Raw genomic sequence first — 27337 nt, forward strand, 5'->3', positions numbered from 1 at the left:
AAAACAATCTTTTCCTAGTATTTTTAGTAATAAATCTTTTGTTTGTGACACTTGCCACTATGCCAAGCAAAAGAAATTACCATTTATGAATAACACTTCCATTTCCCCTAAGCCTTTTTCTTTAATTCATGTTGACATTTGGGGCCCTTGAGCCTCACATTCTATGAATGGCCACAAATATTTTTTGACAATTATTGATAATCATTCTAGATATGTATGGGTTGTTTTAATGAGCACAAAAAGTGAAACACAACAGCAACTCAAAGATTTTATTACACTCATGGAAAAACAATTTGACACGAAAACTAAAGCAATTCAAAGTGATAATGGTGCAGAGTTTATAATGAAACAGTTTTATGCATCATAGGAAATTATTCACCAAACTTCATGCATAGAAACACCACAACAAAATGGAATTGTTGAAAGAAAACATCAACACCTTTTAAATGTAACTCGTGCACTCCTTTTTCAAGCCAATTTACCACAAATTTTTTGGTCTTTTGCTTTATCTCATGCAGCATTACTCATCAATTGTTTGCCAGCTCCTTTTTTAAACAACATATCTCCTTATGAAAAAAAATTTCAACAAATCATTTGATTTTTCAGATTTAAAATGTTTCTTATGCCCATGCTATATTAGCACCATTACATCAAATCGAAAGAAACTTGACCCAAGAGTTGTTGCTTGTGTTTTCCTTGGTTTCAAACCAAATACTAAAGGTTACTTAACCTTTAATTTACAAACTCGTGCCATTGAAACATCCTGAAACATAATCTTTTATGAAGATCACTTTCTCTATCTCATTATTGACAACAACATTGCCCATGATACTGAAAATCCACCTCAAATCATACCATCCCCTAATCCCCTTTATGATGTTCCCCATGATGATCCTACTGATCCAACTTTTACTATTGATATACAACCACCCCAACCAATCTCATATGTTATCCTTCATCGATCTAAACGACCTCAACAAAGGCCTACTCATTATAATGATTTTCATACCAATTTTACATCAACTACTGCCTCTCTTCCTTCAGGTATTTATCATCCCCTCTCATTCGTTCTTTCATATCATAAATTGTCCCTTGCACATAGAAATTTTATCATGTCTATTAGTTCAATTTCTGAGCCAAAGTCATATGTTTAGGCTTGTAAACAAGATTGTTGGCTTAAACCCATGAGAGATGAGATCATTGCACTAGAACTGAACAAAACATGGACTATAATTGACCTTCCTCCTCACAAGACTGCAATTGATTGTCGTTGGATCTATAAAATTAAACACAAGGTTGATGGAAGGATAGAGAGATATAAAGATAGATTGGTGGCCAAGGGATACATTCAACTTGAAGGCTTAGATTTCATAAACACTATATCCCCTGTTGCTAAGATAACCTCTGTCAGATTACTTTTAGCTTTGGCAACTATGAATAATTGGCATTTGACTCAACTAGATGTCAATAATGCTTTTCTCTATGGTGATCTCCATGAAGAAGTGCATATGCAACTTCCACCTGGTTTTAATCAATCCCAACTTGGAAAAGTTTTCCGCTTACAAAGGTCCCTTTATGGTCTGAAATAAGCTAGTCGTCAATGGTATGAAAAACTCTATTTTTAGTTTCTCATAACTATGTTCAATCCCCCTCTAACCATTCTCTCCTTTTAAAGAAACACGCCAATGCCTTCACTGCCCTTTTAGTTTATGTGGATGATATAGTACTCACGGACAATGACAACTCTAAAATCAAAGCCATAACCAACCATTTACATGTTGCCTTCAAAATCAAAGATCTAGGAAATTTAAAATTTTTCTTAGGCTTTGAAGTGGCTAGAAACTCACCGGGGATTCATATTTGCCAACACAAATACGCATTAAACATCCTGAATGACTCTGGTATGTTAGCTTCCAAGCTAGTTAGTACCCCAATGGATTATGGAACCAGGTTACATGTCAATTCTGGGACCCCTCTCTCGGATAGTTGTTCTTCTTCCTATAGATGTCTCATTGGTCATCTCATCTACTTGACTAATACCCGATTAGACATTACTTATGCAGTTCAACATTTGAGTCAATTTGTTTCTAATCCTACTATTGCTCACCAACAAGCTGCATATAGAATCCTAAGGTACACCAAGGGAGTTCCAAGAGCTGGTCTTTTTTTTCCTGCTAAAAACACCCCTCAACTGAAAGGTTATAATGATTCAGATTAGGTCGGGTGTATTGATACAAGGCGTTCAATCACTGGTTTTTCTATTTACCTTGAATCTTCTCTGATTTCATGGAGATCAAAGAAACAAGAACCTGTCTCTAGAAGCTCCAGTGAGGCAAAGTACAGAGCATTGACAAGTGCTACATGTGAAATCCAATGGCTCACTTATCTTCTTGAAGATTTTCTCATTCCTTTCTTCCAACCTGAACTACTTTTCTGTGACAACAAATCAACACTCCACATTGCTACCAACCAAGTCTTCCATGAAAGGACCAAACATATTGAAATCGATTATCACATTGTTAGAAATAAAGTTCAAAGTGGGCTCCTCCGTCTTCTTCCTGTATCATCCTCTCATCAGAATACAGACATTTTCACTAAAGCTCTCCACCCTGCAGCTTTTCAGTCTCTTCATTCCAAGTTGGGAATGTCTGATATCTATTCTCCAACTTGTGGGGGCATGTTGACTAACTCCTAATTTTGTATTAACTAACTCTAGCTAGTTTGTTTAGGTTAGTTGTGCTTTGATTAGTTAACCAAGTAGGTTATCCTTGTAACTAACTATAAATAATGATATTATTTTCTCTCCTTCATTCTGTTACAGCTTCTTTCTTTTGCTGCACCATTGATTCTCTTGCATTGTGATTTGTTCTTCATTCTTCATTAGAGAATCAAGCTTTGATAATATAAAAGTAAAATTTTTATATAGAAAATAATAATAATATAAAAATAAAAATGTATATAGACACGGGAAATACAATTTTTTTTATCTCACATGTATTCTCCATTCAAGATTTAATGTATGATCAGCCAAACACTAAGAACATGTTTGGATCTAAGTCTAGAAGTGCTTTTAAGAGTTTATCTACTGAAAAATAATCTATATTTCTAGTAGAAAAGATGTCAAAAGTACTTATGACTTGTATCCAAACAAATCCTAAACGTGAAACACTTTTTTTTTTACAAGAATTTGAATTTTGATTCACTCTATCACGAGGAATTAGTGTTTTCGCTAGACATAATCCCTATTTGTTGTAAATGTAACAAGGATAAAATATATTTTTTTCTCTTTAAAATATGTAAAGTTTGATTTTAGTTTCTCTAAAAAAATTGTTTATTTTTTATCTTTTAATTTTGAAATATATCACTTTCATCCTTCAAGTAATATCTAAATCATTTTTTTTATCTTTTCAAGTAATATCTAGATCATTTTTTTTATCTTTTTATAAAGTATTATCTAAATCACTTGAAGATCAAGTGTAGTACATTTCCAAATTAGAGAGACAAATAAATAAATATTTTTTATAAGAACTAAAGTCAAGCATTACAGGTGGTGGATCTTGGATGTGGGTACATGGATATAGATAATATAATTTATCTTTGTCCCCATAAAAAAATAGTTTTATCCCCATAAAATATTTTTTCTTTAAATGAATGTAAAAAGTAAAAAGAGAGAATAAATTGATATTAATTTTATCACTTAACCTTTTCAAAAATTTTATAGTATTGAGAATAAAAAAATTATATAATATTTTTAAAATATGAAAATGTGTGAAGAACAATATGTAAAAAAAATTTAGGTATTTTAGATTTTTTTTTAGCCTACACATTGTGTATTTGTAATAATTTGCAATATTTTTTTCTATCAAACTTAAAATCAAAATCGATTCTAAACACAAAATCAATTCCCGTTCAACCAAACACACTATATCCATGTATTAGAAACTAGAAAGTGTAAAACGTGAATCAAACAAGTTTCCAAAAGGCATCACAGTTCAATTAGTCAAGACTTTCAAATCAAATATACCTTAGCGGAAGTAAAGGAAGGATGATTGGGGAATTCAGGGCGAGCTCATTCCAAAACCATAGTTTTTTTAAACACTCACGTGTATTATTCCAGAAAGCAATACCGTCATTTTTCACCACAAAGAAAAAGCTAATAACATCAAATGGAATTAGATATACTGCGAAAAGATTCAATGAAAATGAGTTTGGAAAATTGAAATTAACGACACAAGCCATATACCAGAAGTAAGATGAATCACACGAAAAGAAAAAATTCCCTAGTGAAGTTCAATTCATCACGTAAAAACCTAATTTCAAATACCGCATGTTCAACGAAACAAGGGTAACACGCGCAATTTTAACAATTTCGATAGATTCCCAATTTCAAAACACCGTTAAACGCGATAATATTAAATTAAAATTAAGCCGAAGTCTAAAACGCGCAAATTAAAAAAATAAAACCTTAAATTAAATCCTGAAATGTAGCATAGACTAAACAACAACGTCATCCAAAACGAAACGTATCAGAACAAAACCAAAAAAACCCTAAATCGTTGAAAAAGCGATACCGTCAATAAAATCAGGCGGTGAGAACAACAGCACCGCCAGCCTCCTTGATCTTCTTCTCAGCGATCTTGGAAATAAGCTTAGCTTTGACAACAACGGGCTGGTTCTGCGGCAAAACACCCTTTCCGAGAACCTTAAAGTACCCGAACTGCGTGACGTCGATCAGCGGCGCCTTGTTCTCCTTGGAGGCCTTGTCCTTCACTTCTTGCGGAACCAGGGACCAGAGCTTGTCGATGTTGAGGATCGGAGAGTAGAATTTGTTGCGGAGCTTGTGAAAATAGCGCATTCCGACCTTGCCGAAGAACCCAGGGTGGTACTTGTCAAAGAGGATCCGGTGGTGGTGCATGCCTCCGGCATTACCGCGTCCTCCAGGGTGCTTCCGGTGCTTCCCGATGCGGCCATGGCCGGCACTCACGTGGCCTCTCTTCTTCCTGTTCTTCTTGAAGCGTGTAGTCATCTTCTCTTCTCTCGATCAATCTCCTCCTCCTGCGTGCGTTGAGCCCTTGCTGCAGCGGCTAGAGGAGGATTAGGGTTTCAGAATTTATAGTATGTGAGACTTCTGCTGCTAGTTTTACTGCTTTAACCCTCGCGTGTGTGTTTAGTCTTTTTTTTTTTTTCATTTTCGGTCCGGCCCATGAACGAAAGGCCTTTTATTTTGTGGTTTTGAGCATTACATTCTGTATTTATTTCAACTCGATTTGTTTGAATCTCTAATTTCACACTCAAAAATCGGATCAGTCATTAACACAATCGACGCACTGAATCATTTCACTGCTCGGACCAGTAAATTAGTGATTGAATCGCATGCATAATCAATTTAAACAAAGCATAATCAATTTAAACAAATTTAGTATAGTTTGAAGTTGATATAAAAAACCAAATTATAATTTTAATTTCCTATAATTTTAAATTCACGATTTTAAGGCATTTATTTCCCGTATTTTTTTACAATAAACAATTTTGATCTTGATAAGAATAAACTCATGATTTTTTATTTAATTAATTTTATCAACTAAGTGTGTCCATATGATTCTGTTGTAAATCAATCACAATAAATAATATAATGTTCTTTATAATTAGTCATTAATAGAAATTTTACAAATTCAAATTTATAAATTCTATGAATTATTGCTATACTTATAGTTATTTATAATTAGCTATTAGATTTGCTATTAATATAATCTATATTTAAATAATCATACACATAATTTATGAATTTTATAATACATTTAGTCGCAATTCGAAAAATTATAATTATACTTTCTTTTTAATAAATAATTAATAGATATTGTTGTACCCAATTCTAAATACCTATAATCGGTCAAGATTTTTTAAATTTTATCAAATACTTTATATAATTACAGTGTTTTTAAATTTATAAATTCTAAGATTATTATTATCCTCATTTATACTTAGCGATTAAATTGAGTATTAATATAAGCTCTATTTAAAGAATTATAAAAACAATTTATGAATTTTACAAATCTTTAATATATTATTATTTTATAACACATTTATACTAAATTCTAAGAATTATAATGATACTTTTTTAACAAATAATTAATAGATATTACTCTATCAAAATTTGAATATTCTTTATTAGCACGAGATTTTTAAAATTTTATGAAATAATTTTTATAATCATGGAAATTTTTTATTTATTATCATAATTTTATAATATTTGTGGTAAATATGTATTAAAATTATAATGATAATAAATTGCGGAAGATATGTATTACAAATATCATTTTTTTATTTCATTATTTTATAATAGTTTACGTTAAATATTTATTATATCATATTAAAATTATAATAATAATAATATCGATGAAAAGTTTATTACTATTTTATTACACTAATTTACGGGAAGTATATACCATTATATTATGTTATAAAATAAGATTCTGTCAGGCAGATAAGTGTTCCTTTTTTTACGAAAATTAATTATTGAAAGAATTATTAAATATTTTGTATCATTAACACAGTTAAAAAAATAAGAAAAAAATAAATTAAATAATTTTTTTTAAAAGTAAAGTTAAAAGAAAACATAAAGATATTATTAAAGTAAAAAAGGTTTTACTTATGACAATAGTTTCAGTAATAACAATTTTTTAAAGTCCGTATATATGTATATAAAAATATATTTAAATATTTATTTATATATTTATTAAAATTTAAACTAAATAATTAATAATATATTAAAAATATTAAATATATTATTCACATACTATACACGGACAACTAAATTAAGCTAGTGATAGTTATATCTGAGTGAGATTGGCAACATAAATTTAATTATTAAGTATACCCATTTTAACAAATAAATGTGAGTGTAACAAAAATGGTTAACTAAAAATAATAGGGTAATAAAGGATATAAAGGAAATTGCATTGATAACTACGTTAATTATTTAAAAAGAAATAATTTCCTTTCTTTATTTCAGCGGTCCTCTTGCCCAATTAATTATTTAAGGAGCATTATTTTTTTCTTCTTATTCGTCAAGCTTTCCCTTCTCTCATGTTTCTCTTCTTCGTATAAGTTTTTTTTCCTCTTAATCTTCGTGAGAATCTTCAAATCAAAAGTTAACATGTGCTACTTGTTAATTAGAAAAGTTTGTGATTTCTCATGATTATTTTATATTAAGTTTTCAATGTTGTTTGATTTGATGTTGCACAATCGATTTTGAGTCTAAAATTGATGTTTAATATATTTTCATATATTTGATTTTATGGTAGAGAATCATTCATAATTGATTATAAATTGATGTTTAATACATTTTCATATATTTAATTTTATGTTACAGAATTATTCATAATTGATTATGAGTTAAAATAACTTTAAATAACTTATGTGTTAGATCTAAAATTTCACACTAAATTTGACTGGTAACTTAATTTTATAATAAAATATTCAAAATATAAATTCCTAAAATTCATGTGTTTGCAATATGCAGAAAAACTCAGTGGTTTATATATCGATTAAGGTGAACATATGATGGTCCAAGGCACTATTTGCTGCATGCGTCACTCCCGCTCTTGCTTTATTAATCAATTACAATAAAAACTCATTTTAATTATATTCTTCTTTTGATTAATTCATGTGTCTACGATTAAGGTGAAACTGTGATCTTACTAATCTCTCCCATTTTTTTTCTTTTTATTTATTATCTCTCATTCTTCTTTTACTATACTATCTAAGTTGATTCTTTATTAGCTTATCTTTTTGTTCTCTGCATGGAGAGACTGACACTGAAGAAGATTCATGAATTATGTGAAACTAATGCATGGAGACCTATATCCCTATGTGATGGTGGGCCTTACTCTTTCTCACCTATTCTTTACGGAGGAGTAGGTGCAGATAGTAACATCCACCTTTAACCAATTTTGTGTAACTTCTGGCCTAAAAGTAAACTTTGACAACTCAAAATCCATTTCCTCCAGAGGTGTTCGTGATTCCACTAAAGCAACGCTTTAGGTTACTCTTGGCATAAAGCACTCACCAAATATTGGCAAATATTTGGGGATTAATATGCCTTTTAGGCCACATTTTCGAGAATGACTTTAATCATATCAATGAAAAAAAAGTAATGTTATTGGCACTATCACTTTTGCTAGTGACACTATCCAGGTGGATGCATTTTATGCATATTCCAAAATTGTCTCCCTGAAAGTTTGAATAACAGAATTGTCTTTTTTTAGTGTGCAATTGGGGGATGAAAAATACACAATAAAAATACATTTCTATTGTAGAAGTGTACAATGAAATCATGTTTTGGTTGTGTTTTTTTTTTTCACCTTCCAATTCAATAACAAAAAAGAAGATTTTGGTGTGTAATTTTTCATCACCTCCACTTAACACAATGGAATTTCACCCTCAAATAACACAACGAAATCATGATTCCGTTAATTAACGCAAATGAAGTACGATTTTATTGTATTATTCATCCAATAACACAATGGAATCATACTTTCATTAGTTGTTTTTCAAAACAAACAAAAAACACAATGGAAATGTAATTTCATTGTATTCTAGGTTGAAAATCACAATAGAATTGTATTTTTGTTGTGGTGTTTTCCAAAAAACACAATAAAAGTATGATTCCATTGTGATTCTTAACTTAGAAATACAACAAAATCATATTTCTATTTTATATAAAAAAAATGAGAAAAAATGGAAGGGGAAGGGGAAAGGGCGATAAAAGAATGGGGGAAGAGAGAAGGAGAAGAAGAGAAGAAAATATGTAGAGGAATATTTTTGTCTATTCTTACTCCTTTTCAAAAAAGTAATATTAAGAATAGCAAAAGTGATAATGAGAATATCAATTTCCTTGAAAAAAATCATACAAGTTTTTTTTAGTTTGAGAAAAGCTTATATCATGAATTTGATCAAATTTAGGGTTTGTTTGGCAAAAATAATTTGATAGGTTAGAAATGAATTGAAAACAATTATTTTAAAAATTAATATTTAGAAAAGCTTATATCATACAAGATAGTATTAGAAATATTTAATGAATATTTTAAAATGGAAAAGAAAATAATAAGTTTAGACACTATAACCAAAATCTAAAAGAGAGTTATACTAACTTGTAAAAAGTCAATGAGATAAATTAGTTCACTAAATAATTGTTACCTCGTACTCAAACATTATGCAAGTTTCTTAATCAAATACTATCTCCTTTTCATATCTTTTGATGTTTAAAATTATTATACATAGATTAAGAAACATTTAATGGAACTAAAAATGTTTGTATTTGGACTAAAATGTCCTTTAAAATTTTATTTTTGATACTTACACTATTAGTATTAAGTATTAAATAAGAATATATTTGAGAAAAAAAAAATCAAAGAGACTTTGAAAGTTTAAAACATCATTGTTTTGAGAAAAAAAAATTGAAAGCTAAAACATCAAAAGATATGGAAAGAAGGTATTACCTTTTTTTTAGTTCTTAGCCAAATACTTGCAACAACAAATATTCATAACAAGTTAAAAAAAATGACAAAATTGGTCTCAATTGTCAACTATATACATTGGGAGGTAATTCTAAATTCCCAGCCATTTCTGTCATAAACAGCCAAAATATTATCTAATCAAGAAAATACTAGTTGATAGAAAATGAACATCATAACATCATCCATACAATTCCTTGGTTGAGGAAAGTTAAACAAGGAATTAGCCTCAAAACAAATGACCAATGGATATCACTATATACAAGGGTTTCTAGTTTCTGGAACCCTGAATAATGATTTGCAATATCTTGGTGACTGATATGAATACAATAAGCATGATATTTCAAAAAATGTAGAAGCCCCATCTTCTAAGTGGAGCTCTTACTGTCCACTGCTTCCTTGAGCTTTCTCCCCAATGCAGATGCCAGAGGAGGAGGCACAGCATTACCAATCTGCCGGTGCTTGTGTATGATATTGCCAGCAAATTGATAGCTATCTGGGAAGCCCTACATTCATAAAGATGTAAAATATGCTCAGGTATAAAAAATTATATCAAATTATATAATATATTCCTATTTTTTAGGCCGAGATCATAAGGACTATAGTTTTCTATTTACTTATTAAACATTATTATGCTCACTACTTAATCATAGAAACTAATTTCTAGGACATCTCTATTAAGGTAACATGATCAAAATTATCCATAATAGTTCACAAATATTAGAAATTCCAACTTGTTAGGATTTCATTTCTTATCAAAGCATTTAGGGTGACAACTAGAGTTATGGACATACTTGAGACCGAGCACATTCACGAACAGTAAGAATCCTATCTTGGTCAGGGTGGAAGCACATTCCAACCTTCCCCATTGGCTGAGGGTCAGTAATGGAAGTTGGGAAATTCCCTTGCCAATCCAACCTGCCAAACAGTCCCTTCCACTGATTGTGCCGCTTAGCCGTGTTTGGCAAGCACCATGGTATCAAATCAACAACTTGTCCAGTAGACAATTTTATCTGCATTTCATTAGATTTCACATATTAGATAGATCACAAAAAATGTTATGCTAAAACTCAAATATTTAACTTCACCTTTTCTTCTGGAAGGTCACGCCAATCAGCGCCTGGTCTCTTGGGAATTTTCTGGCATCGAATCAAGTTCAATTCATTCATCTCCTTTGATATATGATCAGTCAAGACAACCATATCACCTCGAATCTTCTTTTGAAACCATGAGACTGGATCATTTTGATACTATGCAACATAAAACCCAGTTAATTAGTGAGTGTAGAGAAAACTCATTATGGAAGAATATAAGATATGTATCTTTCCTATTTTATATACCTCCATGTTTCCTTTTGAGGCTCCATTGCCAACAGCTGGGAGATCACCAATAGTATCTTGAACAGTTATTGAACGTAATGGAGCACCATTTGCAGTACTGCGGACAGCAGCATACTGGACATTTTCTGATAATGTAATCTTCAACTCAGGGGCCGAAAAGACATGCATTGGTTCTGGCCATTCAGGAAGCACATCCTCAGGAGAGGCTGCCCATATGAATGCCCTTTTTCTTGACTGGGAAACCCCATATGCTCCAGCCTCAAGGATACCAAACCTCACCTTTTAGACAAGCAAATCAGCATTCATTAGTTCCTTCCTTGAGGTTCTATACTATTCATCAATTCTAAGTGCAATTACTCAGGAAGAAAGACACAGTAACATAATCTTACCTGATAGCCCATCTCAAGAAGTGAAGCCAAAGTTAAACGGAATGTCTGCCCTTTATTGAAAGACACAAAGTTCCTCACATTCTCCAACAAGAAATACCTTGGCCGGAAATAATCGGCAAAGGATAAGAATGCCAATATCATCTCACACTGGACTTTACTCCAACTGCTCTGGTTAAACCTATTCATCCCAGAGAAACCCTGAAAGCAAAACAAGTGTTAAACAATTACCCTATAATATATTCATCAGCACAATAAATACAAAGCCAACAGCTAGAGAGACCTGACATGGAGGACCACCATTGATGAAATCAACTTGTCCAGGCATTGGTAAACTACTTATTTCCTTCTCATCAAGCTTTGCAGCCAATTCTGCAGCTTCGGATGTTGAGATACAATCATCTGTGTCCCCACACTTCTCCATTACAGCCCTACATAACAAGAATAATTTAACAGTCACTTAAATAGGTTCCACTCCTTTCAACCTTAGGGTCTGGAATATGTTATCTAAATGAGATTCTTTACCTAAGAATAACATTGCAATTGTTAATAAACACCAATGCCTCAGGATGATTAGCTTTAAATGCATCCCCAGCAGGTTCTTCATACTCAATAGCCCATTTAGTTGATGAAACTCCTGAAGCATTTTAGAAATAAAAGTCTTATTTTGCATCGGTAGCAGATACAGTTGGGTTTCTTGCTATAATTATGTAGTTAAGATCACCTGACTGCTGCAACCCCTCTGATAAGCCACCACAACCTGCAAAAATGTCCAAGGTTGCTAAACGTTTTTCATTTAATGTTTTTCCTTCATTTGGGGACTCTAAAACATCATCTCCCTCTATACATTTTCCTTTCCTCTTTCTAGCTGCAGCATCAGATGTTTGTCCACTTGAATATTTTACTTTTACATGAGCCGGCAACTGTCAAACAATTGAAAAAGAAAATAGTTAATTACTGAAAAACCATACCTAATACTTCCACCTGTTGTTGAATTGATGATGGTCTGTTATCTTGAGCTAAACCAAAATACTTAATTTGAGTTTAATTATTTCAAAAATAATGGCAGATAGGATATTATTTATAATGATTTTAAATTGGATTGAATTGAGTATTGATCTAATAACAAGATAGAGTTTTTCATAATACCAGTGAACAATGTCATTATGGCAACTGATTGAGTTGATCTTTAGTACAGGTGAAAAACCTCAGTTGCTACAATGTGACACTTTCGAATAACATAAATTTAAGCTGCTGAATATTTTTTTTACCAAAAGTATATATTGTGTGAAACCAGGCAACAAGATCAAGCTTTAGATAGATTCTAATCACACAGCAACACTCCACAAAGCAATCATTTTTACTCAGAACTACAGAAAGGTTGTGGACAGTAATTAAATGAAAATGGGAACAGAACACAGCATACAGTTATTGAACTTATCCATACAATGAGTTCAATAACATGAGTCCAAATAGGCCATACTCATTTAAAATGAAAAACAGAAAATTCTATAAACCATAAAATTCCAATACTTTTGCAGATTTATCTGCTGGATTAACAAGCACCTTAACACTTGTCTAACAGGGCCAAATACACAATACCTTCTTCAGTGACCCAGTGGCAGGATCATACAAGAGCTCGCAGAAAAAAACATTTTGGAACATTCTGCCAAGGGCACTGCATTCGGGAATATCATTCTTTTTTCTGACTTGACATTTCCCTTCTATGGATTCTACAGAGATTATATGTGTTTCATCACTGTAATACACCTAAAATATAAATTATGAAATGCAAATCAGTATAAAACTTATAGACAAGATAAACAAAGTAGAACCAATCCTCAAATTATAAGAGCAATATGCACAAATAGCAGCTCACTTATCACAGTCAGATCAAGCACCGATGACTTAGGAAAAATAATATTATAAAATCCACACAATCATGCTATCTAAGACTGGTACAAAAGCTGTAGCCAGTTTTACTTGCTCTTTCAGTAAAATCATTTGTGATACCTCTCCTATGTGCATGTGTGCATGGGTTCATTCAAGTTCAAGTATTAACTTTTAAGTTGCTTATACCTCTTGTATATCAGAACAGTATGCCTTCTCATTTGATACATCTTCTGGTCGGAAGAACCTCCTGATTTTGACTTGTGTAGACTTTATTTCAGCTTCTTTAATTTCCTTTTTGACAACAATCTCAAGCACTTGGCACACAACATAAGCTTTCAACCTCACATTCCTCCCACTCTTATGAGTTCCTTGCTCTATCATTTCCTCAAATTCGAAGGGACTTACATAAATATAATCATTAAGAGAATACTCAGTTCCTTTCAATAGGAAACCAGACTTGGAGGAATTTACTTTGAAAACATCCTTCTCCTTTTCAGCATCCTGTATTTTGCAAGATGGGCAAACACCAGACCCTAGCCCCAAAGTATCAAGTGGAAGGCTAAAGAAAGCACCTCTTTCAGGCCAGTACAGGCTTTTACAGTAATATTCAGTAGGTAGTCCTTTCTTCTTCCTTTCTTCTGCTTGAGCCCTGTCAACTCTATCTGCAATGATATTATCCTTTCGATGCTGATGTCCCCAAGGCCTATTTTGAATATTTACAACAACTGTCTGATTGACATCATGCAGTCCCAAATCCCTGCACTCATTAGTCAAAAACACCTCTCTCTCATTAGCAGCATTGCCAAGAACAGTCTGACAACCACGCTGCATCATCCTACCATGGAACATTTTTCTTCCGATCTTTGATTCAAACATATATTCAACATAATATATGTCTGGAAATTCATCTGTTTCATCAACCTCCACCAACACAGATCTTCCTACAGAAATAACTTCCCCACGAATAATTGCCTGTTTATAAACAGGATATCCAGAACTAGTCTTCCCTTCAGGTTCCCCTTCCCACCTTATTTCTGTTTCAGCAGAAAATTTTTTGGTTTGCTTTGAAGCTGAATGTGCCTTTGGGGTTCCCTCCAAAAGTATTGTCTCCTCATTGTCATCATCTTCATTTTCTTCTTGTTCCTCCACTTCATCCTCATCCTTTAACTCACTAGCAATTCCCTCTTTTGCATCCTCTGGCAAGTGGTTTGAGTAATACTCTCCCCATATTCTATTGATCAGCCTTGTCGTTGTAGCTTGCATAGCTTTCCTCTTGGATACAACAGGACCCACTGCTGCTCTAGGATTTAAATTTGGTTCACTCCTTGGCACAACTTTCTTCTTCTTCACCAACCATTTGGTATGGTGGCGCTCTTCCATTTTGTTTGTAAGACCCGTCACAAATGCAGACTTTCTGATCTTATCATCAGGAAATTCTGCAAACAGTTGCAGAATTATCTGTCCATGGACAACAACATATCTCTCAACAGTCAATGGATCAGAAGAAATGTAAGAACCGTCTTTCTTATCAAACTCAGATACTTTCCTGATGACATCTCCAAAGGAAAGTCGTGATACTCGGCTCTGCTCCTTCAGCAAGGTGATAATGCTTATAGCAAGCCTTGCAGTTTTCAATACTGTGTCATACCAAGGAGCATACTGCTTTGCTGGTTTGCCAAGTCTATACCTGAAAGGAATGAAGTATGAATGAACCTAGTTTTCATTTTCTGACATTTAGAACCAAACTATTCTAAGATGAATTTACAAATAATATGTGCAAATGTTTCATTCACATGATATGACATTCATCCATTGCAGTTAACCCATTTTTCTTGCAACAATTTGGTTACAAATAGCTTATATTGACAATTGAGAGTTTGCTACCCACATAATCAAATGGATATTTCTAATTCTATTGCATTTGAAATTTGAAATATATATAAAAAAATAGCATTTATTTTAGATAAGAGGCATCATACCAGGCCAAATCAGTTCGGATGGATATGAAAATCATAGATGATCCAAATTCAATCATCCATTCCTTTATGGCACTCAGATAAATTGGCATTCCATCAGCAACCTGTGCTCCAGAACCAACGGAAGAAGATTTGCCAGCCTCAGTATCAAGATGAAACCCACTTCCATCATCTGAAGTCATTATACCTGATCCAAAGATTGCAACATCGATATCTGAACAAGGTTTCATAGGCAGAAGTTCCAAGGAAACCAATCTTGCATCTGAGTTGTATAAAGACCAATTATGCAGCATGCTTCGAGGGAGATCTTGAGTGTCATATATGTCATAGTCATTATCAAAAACTATAAACTCATCTGTTTCTTGAAGGGAGGTTTTATAATAAACAGGTAGAGGATAATCATTGGCAATCTCATCTTCATTAATTTTGATATAGTATTTGTTCGATGCAGAGGCTGATCTGGAGTTTTTCTTCTGGTTCATAGATTGCCAATACTCTTCTTCCTGCAACAGCCGTGCCAGCTTTGCATCCTCATCTTCCTCGTTTACAGAAGCTACTGAATCCATCTGATTCTTGTTTTCTTCATCTCCAACTCCTGAATCAATCCTTAAACTCCCATTTGAGGGCATTACCTGTGCATGTACTTGTTTCTTACTCTCATCTCTAAGAGCAATAAGAGCAGGAATATCTGCAAACATCCTGTCATTTGCCTTGGATGTCATATCCAAACCAACAAGTTGCTTATAAATGAACTCACCCTGTGAAATAACAAAATCCTTTATAGATGCAGCTCCAGAAAAGCATTTGCTACCACTCATAGACCGCACCATGCCAGCAAGTAACTCATCAAGACTTATATCAGGGTCACCACCAGAGGACTTTGCAAGTTTCTTGTATACTTCTACACATGCACGGGCCTTTTCAAGGAAAAGATCGTAAACTTTTTTGTAACTAGCAGCAGGTTTCTGGCAATCATAATCAGCAACTTCAGTAGAAAGCCATATCACTGGAGAGCCATCTTCATAACCAGATATATCCCATGATTCAATTCGACCAAAGCCTTCACACTTAACACCTTTCTCTTTTTTCTTGCCAGAGCTGGCTTCAAGTGGCAATACAAGTCCAGTGATAAACAAATCATCAACCTCCAGCACCTCAAGTGGCTGGGATTTACCAGTTTCATCATGAAGGATAAACTCTGTAATGCGCCTATTTGGACAACCATTATCCTGTCCAGCTGTCATGCGGACAGCCAGACTTTCTTCTTCTACAATATGATCCTTCTCTGTTTCAATGAGGCAGGACTTCTCATATATCAAAAAGGATTTCTCCTTCAAATTTTTACATGCCGCAGCACGTTTTGGCATTTTGCGCATAGCAGCAGTCTGCTCACTGCTCTCCGACAAACTCCGTTTCTTTTGTTTATCTTTAAACATAACTTCCTCTTCAGTTTTGGAAACGACCGATTTCTGTTTGCTCTTGTCATTCTTCTTAACGCCTATTTAGCCAAAAAAAAAAAAGACATAAATTCAAAAATTTTGTCAAGAAAAATAAGGTAAGCAGTAATGCAGGTATAGGGGACACAACAAATGACAATTGGGACATGCTTGAGGCAGAAGGAACTGCTAAGTAACTTATAAGCATCATAATCATCCACTATGCCTGTAAAATATAGAAGGACAAAAAGGGCATAGAACTTTCATACATGATCATACAAAAGCAGGTACATAAAAGATGATACTTATCTATGCGAGCATCAAATAGATTTCCAAAATATTTTCCATCCTTTTAGTCTATCTTTGCCTCTCGTGTTAAAAAAAAGAATTACATAGAGATTTAAAATCTATTTGCCCTTCATCACAATCCGTGCATTACCAAATACTAACATCCTAAAAGATTTAATAATGTTAATGTTATTATAACCTGGTTGAGAAGGATTTAGAAGAGAAGCTGAACCCATGTCTTCCACGAATTAGGGTTCAGGGCGTTTTCTGGGCTTTGCGGCTACTCCTCAATTTGCGTCTCCGAAAAGCGTCCGTCACCTCCCTCTTGCTACCGCTCCATCTGCCATAACGAATTAGGGTTAGCACTTAGCACAGAAACTTAGTTTAGGATTTCAGAAGATTTGGGTTGCAGGGGCATATTTTGAATTTAGGGTTACCTCCACACAACTATATAAGATTGGACCATTTTCTTTGGCGGGAGGGACGCAAATTTTGGAAGAGAGAATTTTTTTTTTTCCCGCCCCTCAAACTGAAATTTTAGGAATTTAAAAATTAGAAAAGAAAAAATATCAAAAGCTTTTGTTACAAGCTTACATGAAATCGAAAAAGTCATTGCATTTTGGAATTTCTCTTTCACCTTCGCAGGATTTTAGAATTCCTAGTGGATGTTTCGATTAAAGTTCATGATCTTAGGTTTGAATTAAAAGTATCTTAAAAACTTAAGTTTTTTTTAAAAAAAAATGAGTTTATACAATGTTTTTATGTGGATATTTTTTTGCTCAAAGATATGTTTGATAAAATGAATCTTGTTTAGATAATACTAAATATAGTATTTTTAAATTTGTAATTATTAGAATTTTTTTGAACAAGGGTTTCTTTTGTCTCTTATGTTTAAATGAGGCGGAGTTAAATGTGCAAAAAAATCTCTCTAAGTTTGGACTCATATTCGTGATTTGGTTCATTTCCGCGGACGCTTTATTTCTCTACAACACATTACTTACTCTTTAATTAGGGACAGATCCACATGAGGTATTCAAGGAAAATTTTGTTGTGTGACCATAGCAATTACAGTCTACTGCATCTGGCTGTCCAGGAATAAATTGATTTTTAAAGATTATCAATTTTCTGTAATAGAAGTTATTAACAAGATTAAGTTTCTTTTGTACGGGGACATTGTTATATCATTTTGGATTTAATATAATTTACATTTAAAAAAAAAGAGTCTATCTAAATAAATTAACAATCTTAATATGGACACAGTTGCTAAATCATGCATCAAAACTATGCATCAGTCACATCTTATGCAGCATTTATGCTTCAAATGTTTTGTGAATAATTACTGCATTGTATTGTACATTAAACTTTTGATCAACTAATTGATGCAGCACTTTAACACTGAAAAAATAATATTTTTCACTGAGATCCCTCGTTGTCGTTTGCGAGGCTTGATATCAGGGTAAAGTCCCAAAACATGCTCTGGATAAAATCATGACTTGTTAGAATCTCAACAACTGGATGTCTATGCAATATGTAGGGATTATCAACATATTTTGCATAAGCAAATTAAGTTGTAATGTAATACTATTAGGGATGCATTTCAATAAACTCTTATTAAATGGTACAGAAAGATGTCAAGCTTATTGAAACAAGCTAAAAAGAGCTAATTTTAAAATAAGTTTTTCTAAATGCCCCTTGAGTCTATTTTGTAATGAGTAAGTCATTAATTTTGTCCTCAAACTATTACCCTTTCTTTTGAATGATGGCTAATGTAAAAAATAAAATATAATTACTCGAGTAGTGCCACAAGTATTGTATATCATGCTAAGTAATCCTCCAAACATTAAAAAAATTGTTCAAATTGATCCCTAAATTTTTCTCAAATACATAAACTTAAGGACCAAATTGATAAATATTCAATACTACGGGGATTAGCTAAATACTTTTATTACTTTTGGGACAATTTATGAGAAAGAAAGGGCCATACTTCAATGACAAAATTGATGGTTTATTCATTTTGGAATCTTCAAATAAATGGTACAGAAAGATATGAAAAATGAAATGTTTGCATGTGAAAGAATGCAAATGACATATTCCAGTGAAGGGTATATAATAACGTATTTTGGGAGGGAAAAGAAAGAATATCATATCCATTGGCTAATTGGAACAACACATATATGCCTGAGTCCATGTTGGCAGAAAAGAATAGCAACTTTGGCCTAAGGGGGTGCATTGGTTATGGGATGGAGATCAACACACATATCCATCTCTTCTTCTTCAATATCAAGACTCTCTAGTGTGATCACCTTTCTTAATCATGCCTTTCCAAAATCTGAAGTAGAAATTCTTTGGAAAATACTTTGATCTATGAAATTACCATCTCTTGAAAAAATATTTTCCTTTAGTAACACTAGTAAATGAGACCTAATAGCACAAGCCCACATAATTTTGGTTCATCTATCAAAGGTGTTCATCAATGACAGGAAACCCATTCTGCCTTATAGTACTAAAAGAATGCAATATATTTCCAACCTTTTTCAATGCTAGAAAAGCTTACTAATGGACCACAAACAACATTCCCTGCTAAAAAAAATACTTTCAACATTATTATTTTAACGTCTATTTTTTATAAAAAAAAACAATGACATTTTTGTAAATAAAATAATTTTGTTAACATCAATTTTTAAAAAATCAATATTAATTTTGTTAACATCCATTTTTGTAAATAAACTAATTTTGTTAATCTCTGTTATTAAAAAATTGATGTTGAATTTTAATGTTAACCTCAATTTTTAAAAAAATGGAAGTTATTTTTTTTTTCTTTTCTTTAATGCTAATGTCACTCTTTGCGTTGCTTCTCTTATTTCTCTCTCTTGCAACTTCAAGAGACCTCTTATATTTTGCTTCTCTTATTTCTCTATCTTCTAATTTTAGTGTTTTGCTCTTGTATTTGTGTTTTTAACTCCTTTTTTAAATATTTATTTTTGATGGTGATGTGTTTAATATAATGTCTCAATCCTGAACTGCAACTTCTTTAAGTGTTAGCAACAATGAAGTAAGAATCAACTATTAAAGAAAAACTGTTATTGTCTTAAGAAATGTCCCGTCAAAAGATCAATTATTATTTTGTTATTGAGTATTTAACAAAGATATTAGAACAATTTCGTCTACTCAAATACTTTAATTGACGTTAGTTAACAACGTTAGCAAAAGAAGGATAAAAAAAAAAAAAAAGAGTATCATGTGTAAATTGAGTGTAACAAAGATGTTAACACAATATAGTTAATAACATTAACAAAAGAGATAAAAATAATGTAAAAAAAAAATCAGATATAATTTGAGAAAAACACAAGCAAATGTAATTTACTCTTTTTATATATATTGTGGTGCAAATATATTGTGTATTGTGGCTTCTGCTTGTAGCAAGTCATATAGAATATATTGAACAAATTTTAAGCAGGACTACACATTTTTTATATATTTATTTTATGAATCCTTTTCCAACCAACGAGCTAGCAGAATATTGTTTAACAGTATACCAAAACCAAAAAGAAAAAGAACGTTGCTTAAGATCATATCTTTATAAAGAATCTGTCGTCAGTCACAAGTCTTCTGGTATTCGCGGTCCCAATTGAATGGATTGGGTTTTCAAATCCGCAAGAAAGTGAAAAAAGGAAAACAATGGAAGAAACTAAATGTTAAAAAGAAAAGAAAGGACAAAAAGTGATAGCGTGATTTCTATTTCTTGGTCACCTATGCCATCCTAAGATAAACTGAATTTAGGCAAAACTTTTAGCATATTCTCTAGTGTTGGAGTTTGATAAATTCCGATGCTCTATTTACATGAGTTACTTGGATTAAAGTTGTTTATTTTTTTTTTTCATCCGAGTAAATGATTGGATTGATTATACAAGTATTGTTGCTTAACTAAATTTATAATTAATAATATATTTTCAAGCATTATAAGATCATAAAATTAAGTTAAACAGTTACTTTAACTACATTAACCTTGGAGTATATTTTTGTGTAAAATACTTAAATCTAAGACTCACAAAATTAAAATAAATAAGCTATTTAAGCAAGAAGCAACCGAGTATTATAAATGCCAATTGTTAATTAAATTAAATCATTTAATAAATAAATTTATTTTATTACTGTACATTTTATAAATTATTTTAACTAGTTTATAATTTATAAATGTGCCAACCCTCAATAATAAGAGAACCAAATTAATTCTAAAAAAAGTAAACCAGAAAATCAAAATAACAATTAAACCGATGATCAAAGATGCGCCAATGAGATGATAGAAAAGTTTCATTTTTCATTTGTTGTCTTGTGTGCAAAGATAATGTGAAGTTAAAATGAGATGGTTAAAGAGAGTCACACAAGCCATAATTGGAAATGTGTTAGCAATAAAGTAATGGGGAACTCCATATATGAATGTTACTATACATTACGGCGTCCACTAGCAAACATTCCAACGATCAAGTAAGCATGTTCTTATTATTGATAGAACGTAGAGACTCTAAAAAGATTACATGTCTAAAGGGAGAAGTCCCTTGAGCCTCTAGATAGGGGTCTTTTGTACTAAAGTTAGTTCAGGTCTAAAAAATAGAGTTTAGAAGAACATAATTGAGGTACTCCTTAGTGTACAATTATTTTGTATGGAAGGAGAGTGTATCCTTTTAAAGTATGTTGCTTGTATGAAGAACGATAAGATTGGGATAGTGATTGGAATTACGCACTTAATTATTATGAACGATATTTCTTTTTAAAATGAGTGATATGATTTAATTGTGAATTTTTTAGTCTAAAATTGCCAAATTGAAGTCTCATTGTCTGAGAAATTACAGTCCTTAAAGCTACAAATACTGTATACTTTTGATTATGTCAATTGAGTGTTGAAATCAATGATACAAGATACTGCATGTTAAAAATACAAACAATTAATAATCAAATTGTTCGTTGTCAAACCAACTGAGTCGTCCATTTTCTAGTAAATATGTTTAGATTTTATGTATGTAGACATGTTTTTAACTTTGTTACATTTCTTTTTTAGTTTAGCTAGGTTAACTTTGTTTCATCTTGTATTGATTTTATTATTATAAATGAAATAACGAGACATTTGCATTAAAAAATATAAAATATTTTTGTAAGAAAATACAAATAATATATACATCTTAAACATGATTTACTACACTGTTAAAAATTAATTTTTACACTGTTTAATAAAACACACATTTTAATATAATTTCTCTTTAACCTTTTTGAAAGTCAATTGTATCCATGTTAATTACTCCACACTTCAACAATAGGCTAGTATTGGCTCCAATTTTTAGAATCTTCTCGGTGGCAAATTTACGAAGGAGGGTTGGTTTTGAAAACTATTTACCGAACAAGGTTTGTTTTAAAACAATTCAGGGGGGGTCACTTTTGGACGTGGGTGTCGCCATTGACACTGGCGGGAAGCTTGAACCGCCAGTGGCAATGGCGGGATAGGGGCTGACTAGGAGAGAGGGGGAGGGGTGCCGCCATTGCTGCTGGCGGGATGGGAGGAGATAGGAGAGAGAGAGGGTGTCCCGCCCTTGGAGCTGGCGGGATAGGAGAGAGGGTGTTGCGGGAGGTGGTATCGCCAGTGTGTGTAGCGGGATAGGGGGAGAGAGGGATCCCGCCACTGGCTTCTGCGGGATAGGCTTGATGGGACTGCACGTTTGCACCCATGGTTCACGTGTTCAAGCTTTGTTTCAGTTCTGAAAAGCCTAAGTCTGCACCTAGGGTTCACGTTGAAGGCTTTCATGGTCTGCACCTTGTAATATGTTTAGCTTTCAGTTCTGAAAAGGCTATACTATATAGCATCTGAACGTTAAAAAAATTTGAACGTTGGGGTTGGGGTTTAAGTTTTCAGCTATAAAAAAAATGTTGAACTCATTCTTTATGCTTACATAGCTTACTTTGCTTTCTCTTTCTTTCTTCTTCTTGAGTTTGAGAGATTATTGTGTTTGTGTTGTTCTGTGCTTTCATCCTTCAAGTGCCCTTCAAGTGCCCTTAAATTCCTGGTATGTATTTTAAAAGTAAATATGCTATTATATATTATAAGTTTAAGTTAGTTAGTATTAGTATTAACAAATATTCTAAGTTAGTTAGTATGTAAATAGTAGGTTAGTTATTATTAACAAAAGTTTTAAGTTTAAATTAGTTGGTATGAGTAGCTATTGTGTTATTATTTTTTACTTATTAATAAATATAGGTTAGTTAGTATGAAAATATTATTTGGTTAGTTAGAATTAAAATTTTATTTAGTTATTGTTATTGTATATATTGTTAGATGTTATTTGGTTATTGTATATAATATTTTAGTATTAGTAGTAATTACAGCATAGCATAGAATATTATTATTAATTTTTTTTATCAAAGAATGAGAATTTTATTATGAATTCTAGAAATATCTGTAAAATAAAATATATTCTAACTCAAGAAATATAAAGTTTTCTAAAATAATTATTCTTTCTTATCAACTTGTTTCAATTATTTTTCTAAATTTATTTTATTTGTATATTACATATGTTGTATAGAATCTAAATTAATTGTATTCTTAATTATTCCTAGAATTAAAATATATGATGTACTTTTGTCGGGTTTGACAAACTAATTATTCTTATGAGTTTTAAATAAGAAATTATTTTATAACTTAATCTCTCGTAAAAAAATTGTATGAGTAAGTATAATTGAAAAGAATATTATATATTTGTTTAGGTAGTATAAAAATATTACGTGTATATATATTTAGTTGTTGTGTATATTCTTAAATTTTATACATGTGATATTAGCTTTTGTAGTATTATGTATATATTTAAATGGATGATAGTTTAGTCTAATAAATATATATACATGCATGATACTTTAGGATGAGATACGTAATATTAGATTTTTTAGTATTAGGCACAAGTTAATATTAGCTTTAGGTATATATTTATAAATTTTAGACACACCTAAATTTTTAGATTTTGTAATATTAAATATTTGACACTTAAATAAATAATTGTAATATTAGACACTTGACACACGTAAATTTATCTTTTTAGTATTATAATTTTGTATTTTAAATAAATGAGTTGATAATTTAATATTATTTGAGTTAATTATTTTTTAGTTAGAATGGTATATATATTATTTGTTAGTTTTAATTTGTATGTTAATATTATTTGTTTTAGAAAATTTAAGTGATTAAATATATGATACATTGTACATTATTATTATTATTTTTGTATATATATTATTGAAATGATTTTTTGCATTTCAATATTTGTTTGTATTATAAATAATTTCTTAGTCCATATTTTATTCAATTATTTATTTGTTAATTGTAGAAAAAAAATTACTAAAAAATTAAAGTTTTCTTCACATGTATTTTAATTTATGTATAGAATATATTAAAAATTGCCCAGTTTGATTTTTTACAAATTTATTGTTATATATTTAAAGTTTACTAATAAATTAAAGTTTTCTTCACATAATTTAATATTATTTTATTTTGCAGTAGCAATGGTATCTTCATCATCATCTTCATCACATATTAACATTAAATCTGGCCCCATCGATATTGATGTATTATGGATGCAACCTAAGCATGTTTCAGAACATGTTTGAAATGAGGAAGAAGAAAGGAAATTACATATGAGGAAGAAAAATTCCAGAACAAATCTTTCCTTTTCTTCAACAATCTGTTTTCGGGTGGATTATCAAGATGGGATACTTAAAAATAAATGTCTCACTAATTAGTGCTCTGATAGAAAGATGGAGGCCGGAAACACATACGTTTCACATGAGATGCGGAGAGTGTACTATCACTCTACAACACGTCTCTGTGTTGTTAGGTATAAGTGTGGACGGTTTACCATTAATCGGTCCAACAAATCTTGATTGGGCTGATTTATGTGAGGAATTATTGGGAGTCAGACCACAAGAAGGTGAAATTATTGGGAGTCAGTGACTTCATCGTCTGTATCAGATATTTCATCATCACTATCATCTTCATCGAAAGACTCTTCAATGTATGAGTTAGATGCAAGGTAATCATCATCATCATCATCTTCATCATCATGTAAATTGCTTATATTTCTTGGTAGTTCCGACTCATGATGAGATACATTACGTCCACATGACGTAACAGAATTTGCAGCATGAAACATCGAACCACCTGCAACATCATTTTCTACGTACAATTCCAGAACTGACATTTATTGTTGTTGTTGAAAACTTTCTATCATAGTTTCAACATCTTCGTCATCAGAAATTTGCAACGCAACATATTTTCCTGAAACTAAAAATCTACAACTTATAGTAGAAATAATTTCATTATTTTCTAACTTTACCTTATCTCCATTTTTTTTTTCAAAGCATTGAAACTAATTCCGTGTTTAATCTGAATGGCCTTTTTACTGCCTTCAAATATTACACCATCATTATCTTCATATACTCTTCCGTTGAAATACAACACTGTAATAATTGAATTCATGATATACCTACATCATCAAAATTAAAAATAATTAATCATATCAATAGTAGTTTTAAAATAAATAATTACTCATACTAATTTTATAATAAAAATTCTAATTAAAAAAATTAATTCACTTAAACTTTAGCTTCAAATATTAGTCTAACAAATAAAATCATTACTTCAATTAAATATAAAATATTTATTTGCTTCCTCTATTAAACTTAAACTACACATTCATACTTTATTCTAAAAAAAAGTACTCTAATTAAATAATTTATGGAAAATTCCTCAACTTCAAAAAAATTCCAGACAGACACAAAATGGAAGGGTTATAAATGAAAGGATTACACTTAAAAAAATTTCAGACGGCACATGGCCAACATGCCTAGGCGCCCCAATATTTGTATCTTCGAAGTCGTTTTTCAGTACTAATTAACAAGAACAACTTACTTTACTTAACTCAAATGACATATATTCGGTAATGAAGGATATATCATATATATACATATGAGAAAATTAGTAGGACAGTATATTGTCTATATATAGGAGTGGAGGAGACAGACAAATAAGAGCGTAATTTTTCCTCCATCTCCACTTAATAGTCTCAATGGTTAATTAATTAAATTACATGCACGTATATGTAAGGCAAAAAATACTCGGTGAACAACTAATTTGAAAGTTAGTGAGACAAGGAGATAAAAGAAATATATACAATTCAAGTATAATAACTAATATGATATATGTGATAAAAACAAAGAGATACAAAATTAGTGACTGTTAAAGAATTAATTCAATTATATTTTTTAATTTTCTGCACTAGTGATTGCTTGGAGAGATAAAATATTCACCTATTATTTTTTGAAAACTTGACAAGTATTAGAACTGATCTAGTATAAAATAATCTAAAAATCCAAGTAAACTTCTTTTAAGATTATTAAAAATCAATAAATTACTAATAAATATAGTAACGAAAAATTGTTATTCCCATGTTAGTAAATTTAAATGACGGGACTTTTAAAATTGGTAATATTTTTGTTATTGTTTTTATAATTAAAATTAAAATTTCTTTTTCTTAACTTATACTAAATTTTATTACAAGTAAAATAAAACTTCGTACTCAGAACACACCACAAAATACTTAAGAAATAGCATGTAATTATTTTTTGTCTTAAATTAAATTATATGTCAAATAATACTTTAGACGCAAAAACCATTAACAAAAAGGCTTACAAATAATTACTACTAATATTTTTTAAATTTAAAATGTAATTTACAAAATTAATACACTTAAATTTGAGCTTCAAATTTCATTCTAACCATAATATTTGTTACTTCAAAATAAAAAATTTGTACATCATAAATAAACAAAATGAAAGAAAACTTTAATTAAATAAATATAAAACATCCTTACTATAGAATCAAACTTCAAAACTCTTTCTTCCTCTTTCACAATACTCTCTTCAGTCTCAAATTTATGTAAGTGCAAAGAATGATTGAAGTTTGCTCTATTTAAAGAAATTTTTTAGCAAAAAAGCTACGTAGCAAATTTATACACCATTATTAAAGTAACTCTGTATGGTCACCTCCTAGATGCCTAGCTCTTTAAGCTCCCATGCATGCATGTGATTTCTGATTTCCTTATGCAAACAGTGCCCTATTCTCTCCTCCCTAGCCCTGCATAAAAAAAAATTTCAGGTGCATGTGAACCCTAGCTGCATCATCAGGCTTGAGTCTCATCATTCAACATCACTCTCCAAGCTTCAGGCCCATCAAACCTGTCCACGTAGAGTGGTTTAAAATTATTATTATTATATAGAAAACGGTATGTTTGATTTATGGAAAAAAAGTGTAAGAAGAGAAAAATAAGGAAGGAAAAGGAATAGAAAATATATAAATGATTTTTTTTTCAAATTGTATGATAAGAAAGAAATAAAAGATAAGAAAATTAGTATTGTTCTCTTCTTGTATAGTTGTAGAGAAAGAAGAATAAAAAATGTGTTTAAAATTAT

General features: G+C 31.2%; 2 protein-coding genes across 2 annotated transcripts; both read right to left on the bottom strand.

Moving 5' to 3' along the window:
• Positions 1 to 4449: 4449 nt before the first annotated feature.
• Positions 4450 to 5111, bottom strand: LOC114409864 (60S ribosomal protein L27a-3-like). Its single transcript, XM_028373505.1, has one exon. It carries the CDS (start codon positions 5024 to 5026, stop codon positions 4583 to 4585), a length of 444 nt encoding a protein of 147 aa, XP_028229306.1. The 5' UTR covers positions 5027 to 5111; the 3' UTR covers positions 4450 to 4582.
• A 4390-nt stretch (positions 5112 to 9501) lies between these two features.
• LOC114409865 (DNA (cytosine-5)-methyltransferase 1-like) lies at positions 9502 to 17261 on the bottom strand. Its single transcript, XM_028373506.1, has 12 exons — positions 17034 to 17261; positions 15114 to 16608; positions 13321 to 14821; positions 12844 to 13011; positions 11966 to 12164; positions 11767 to 11878; positions 11525 to 11672; positions 11245 to 11442; positions 10856 to 11134; positions 10604 to 10765; positions 10310 to 10528; positions 9502 to 10021 (listed from the first exon to the last, which is right to left on the bottom strand). Exons 1-12 carry the CDS (start codon positions 17068 to 17070, stop codon positions 9884 to 9886), a joined length of 4656 nt encoding a protein of 1551 aa, XP_028229307.1. The 5' UTR covers positions 17071 to 17261; the 3' UTR covers positions 9502 to 9883.
• Positions 17262 to 27337: the final 10076 nt, after the last annotated feature.

This window comes from Glycine soja, chromosome 4 (assembly GCF_004193775.1).
Source record: "Glycine soja cultivar W05 chromosome 4, ASM419377v2, whole genome shotgun sequence".
Lineage (NCBI taxonomy): Eukaryota > Viridiplantae > Streptophyta > Magnoliopsida > Fabales > Fabaceae > Glycine > Glycine soja.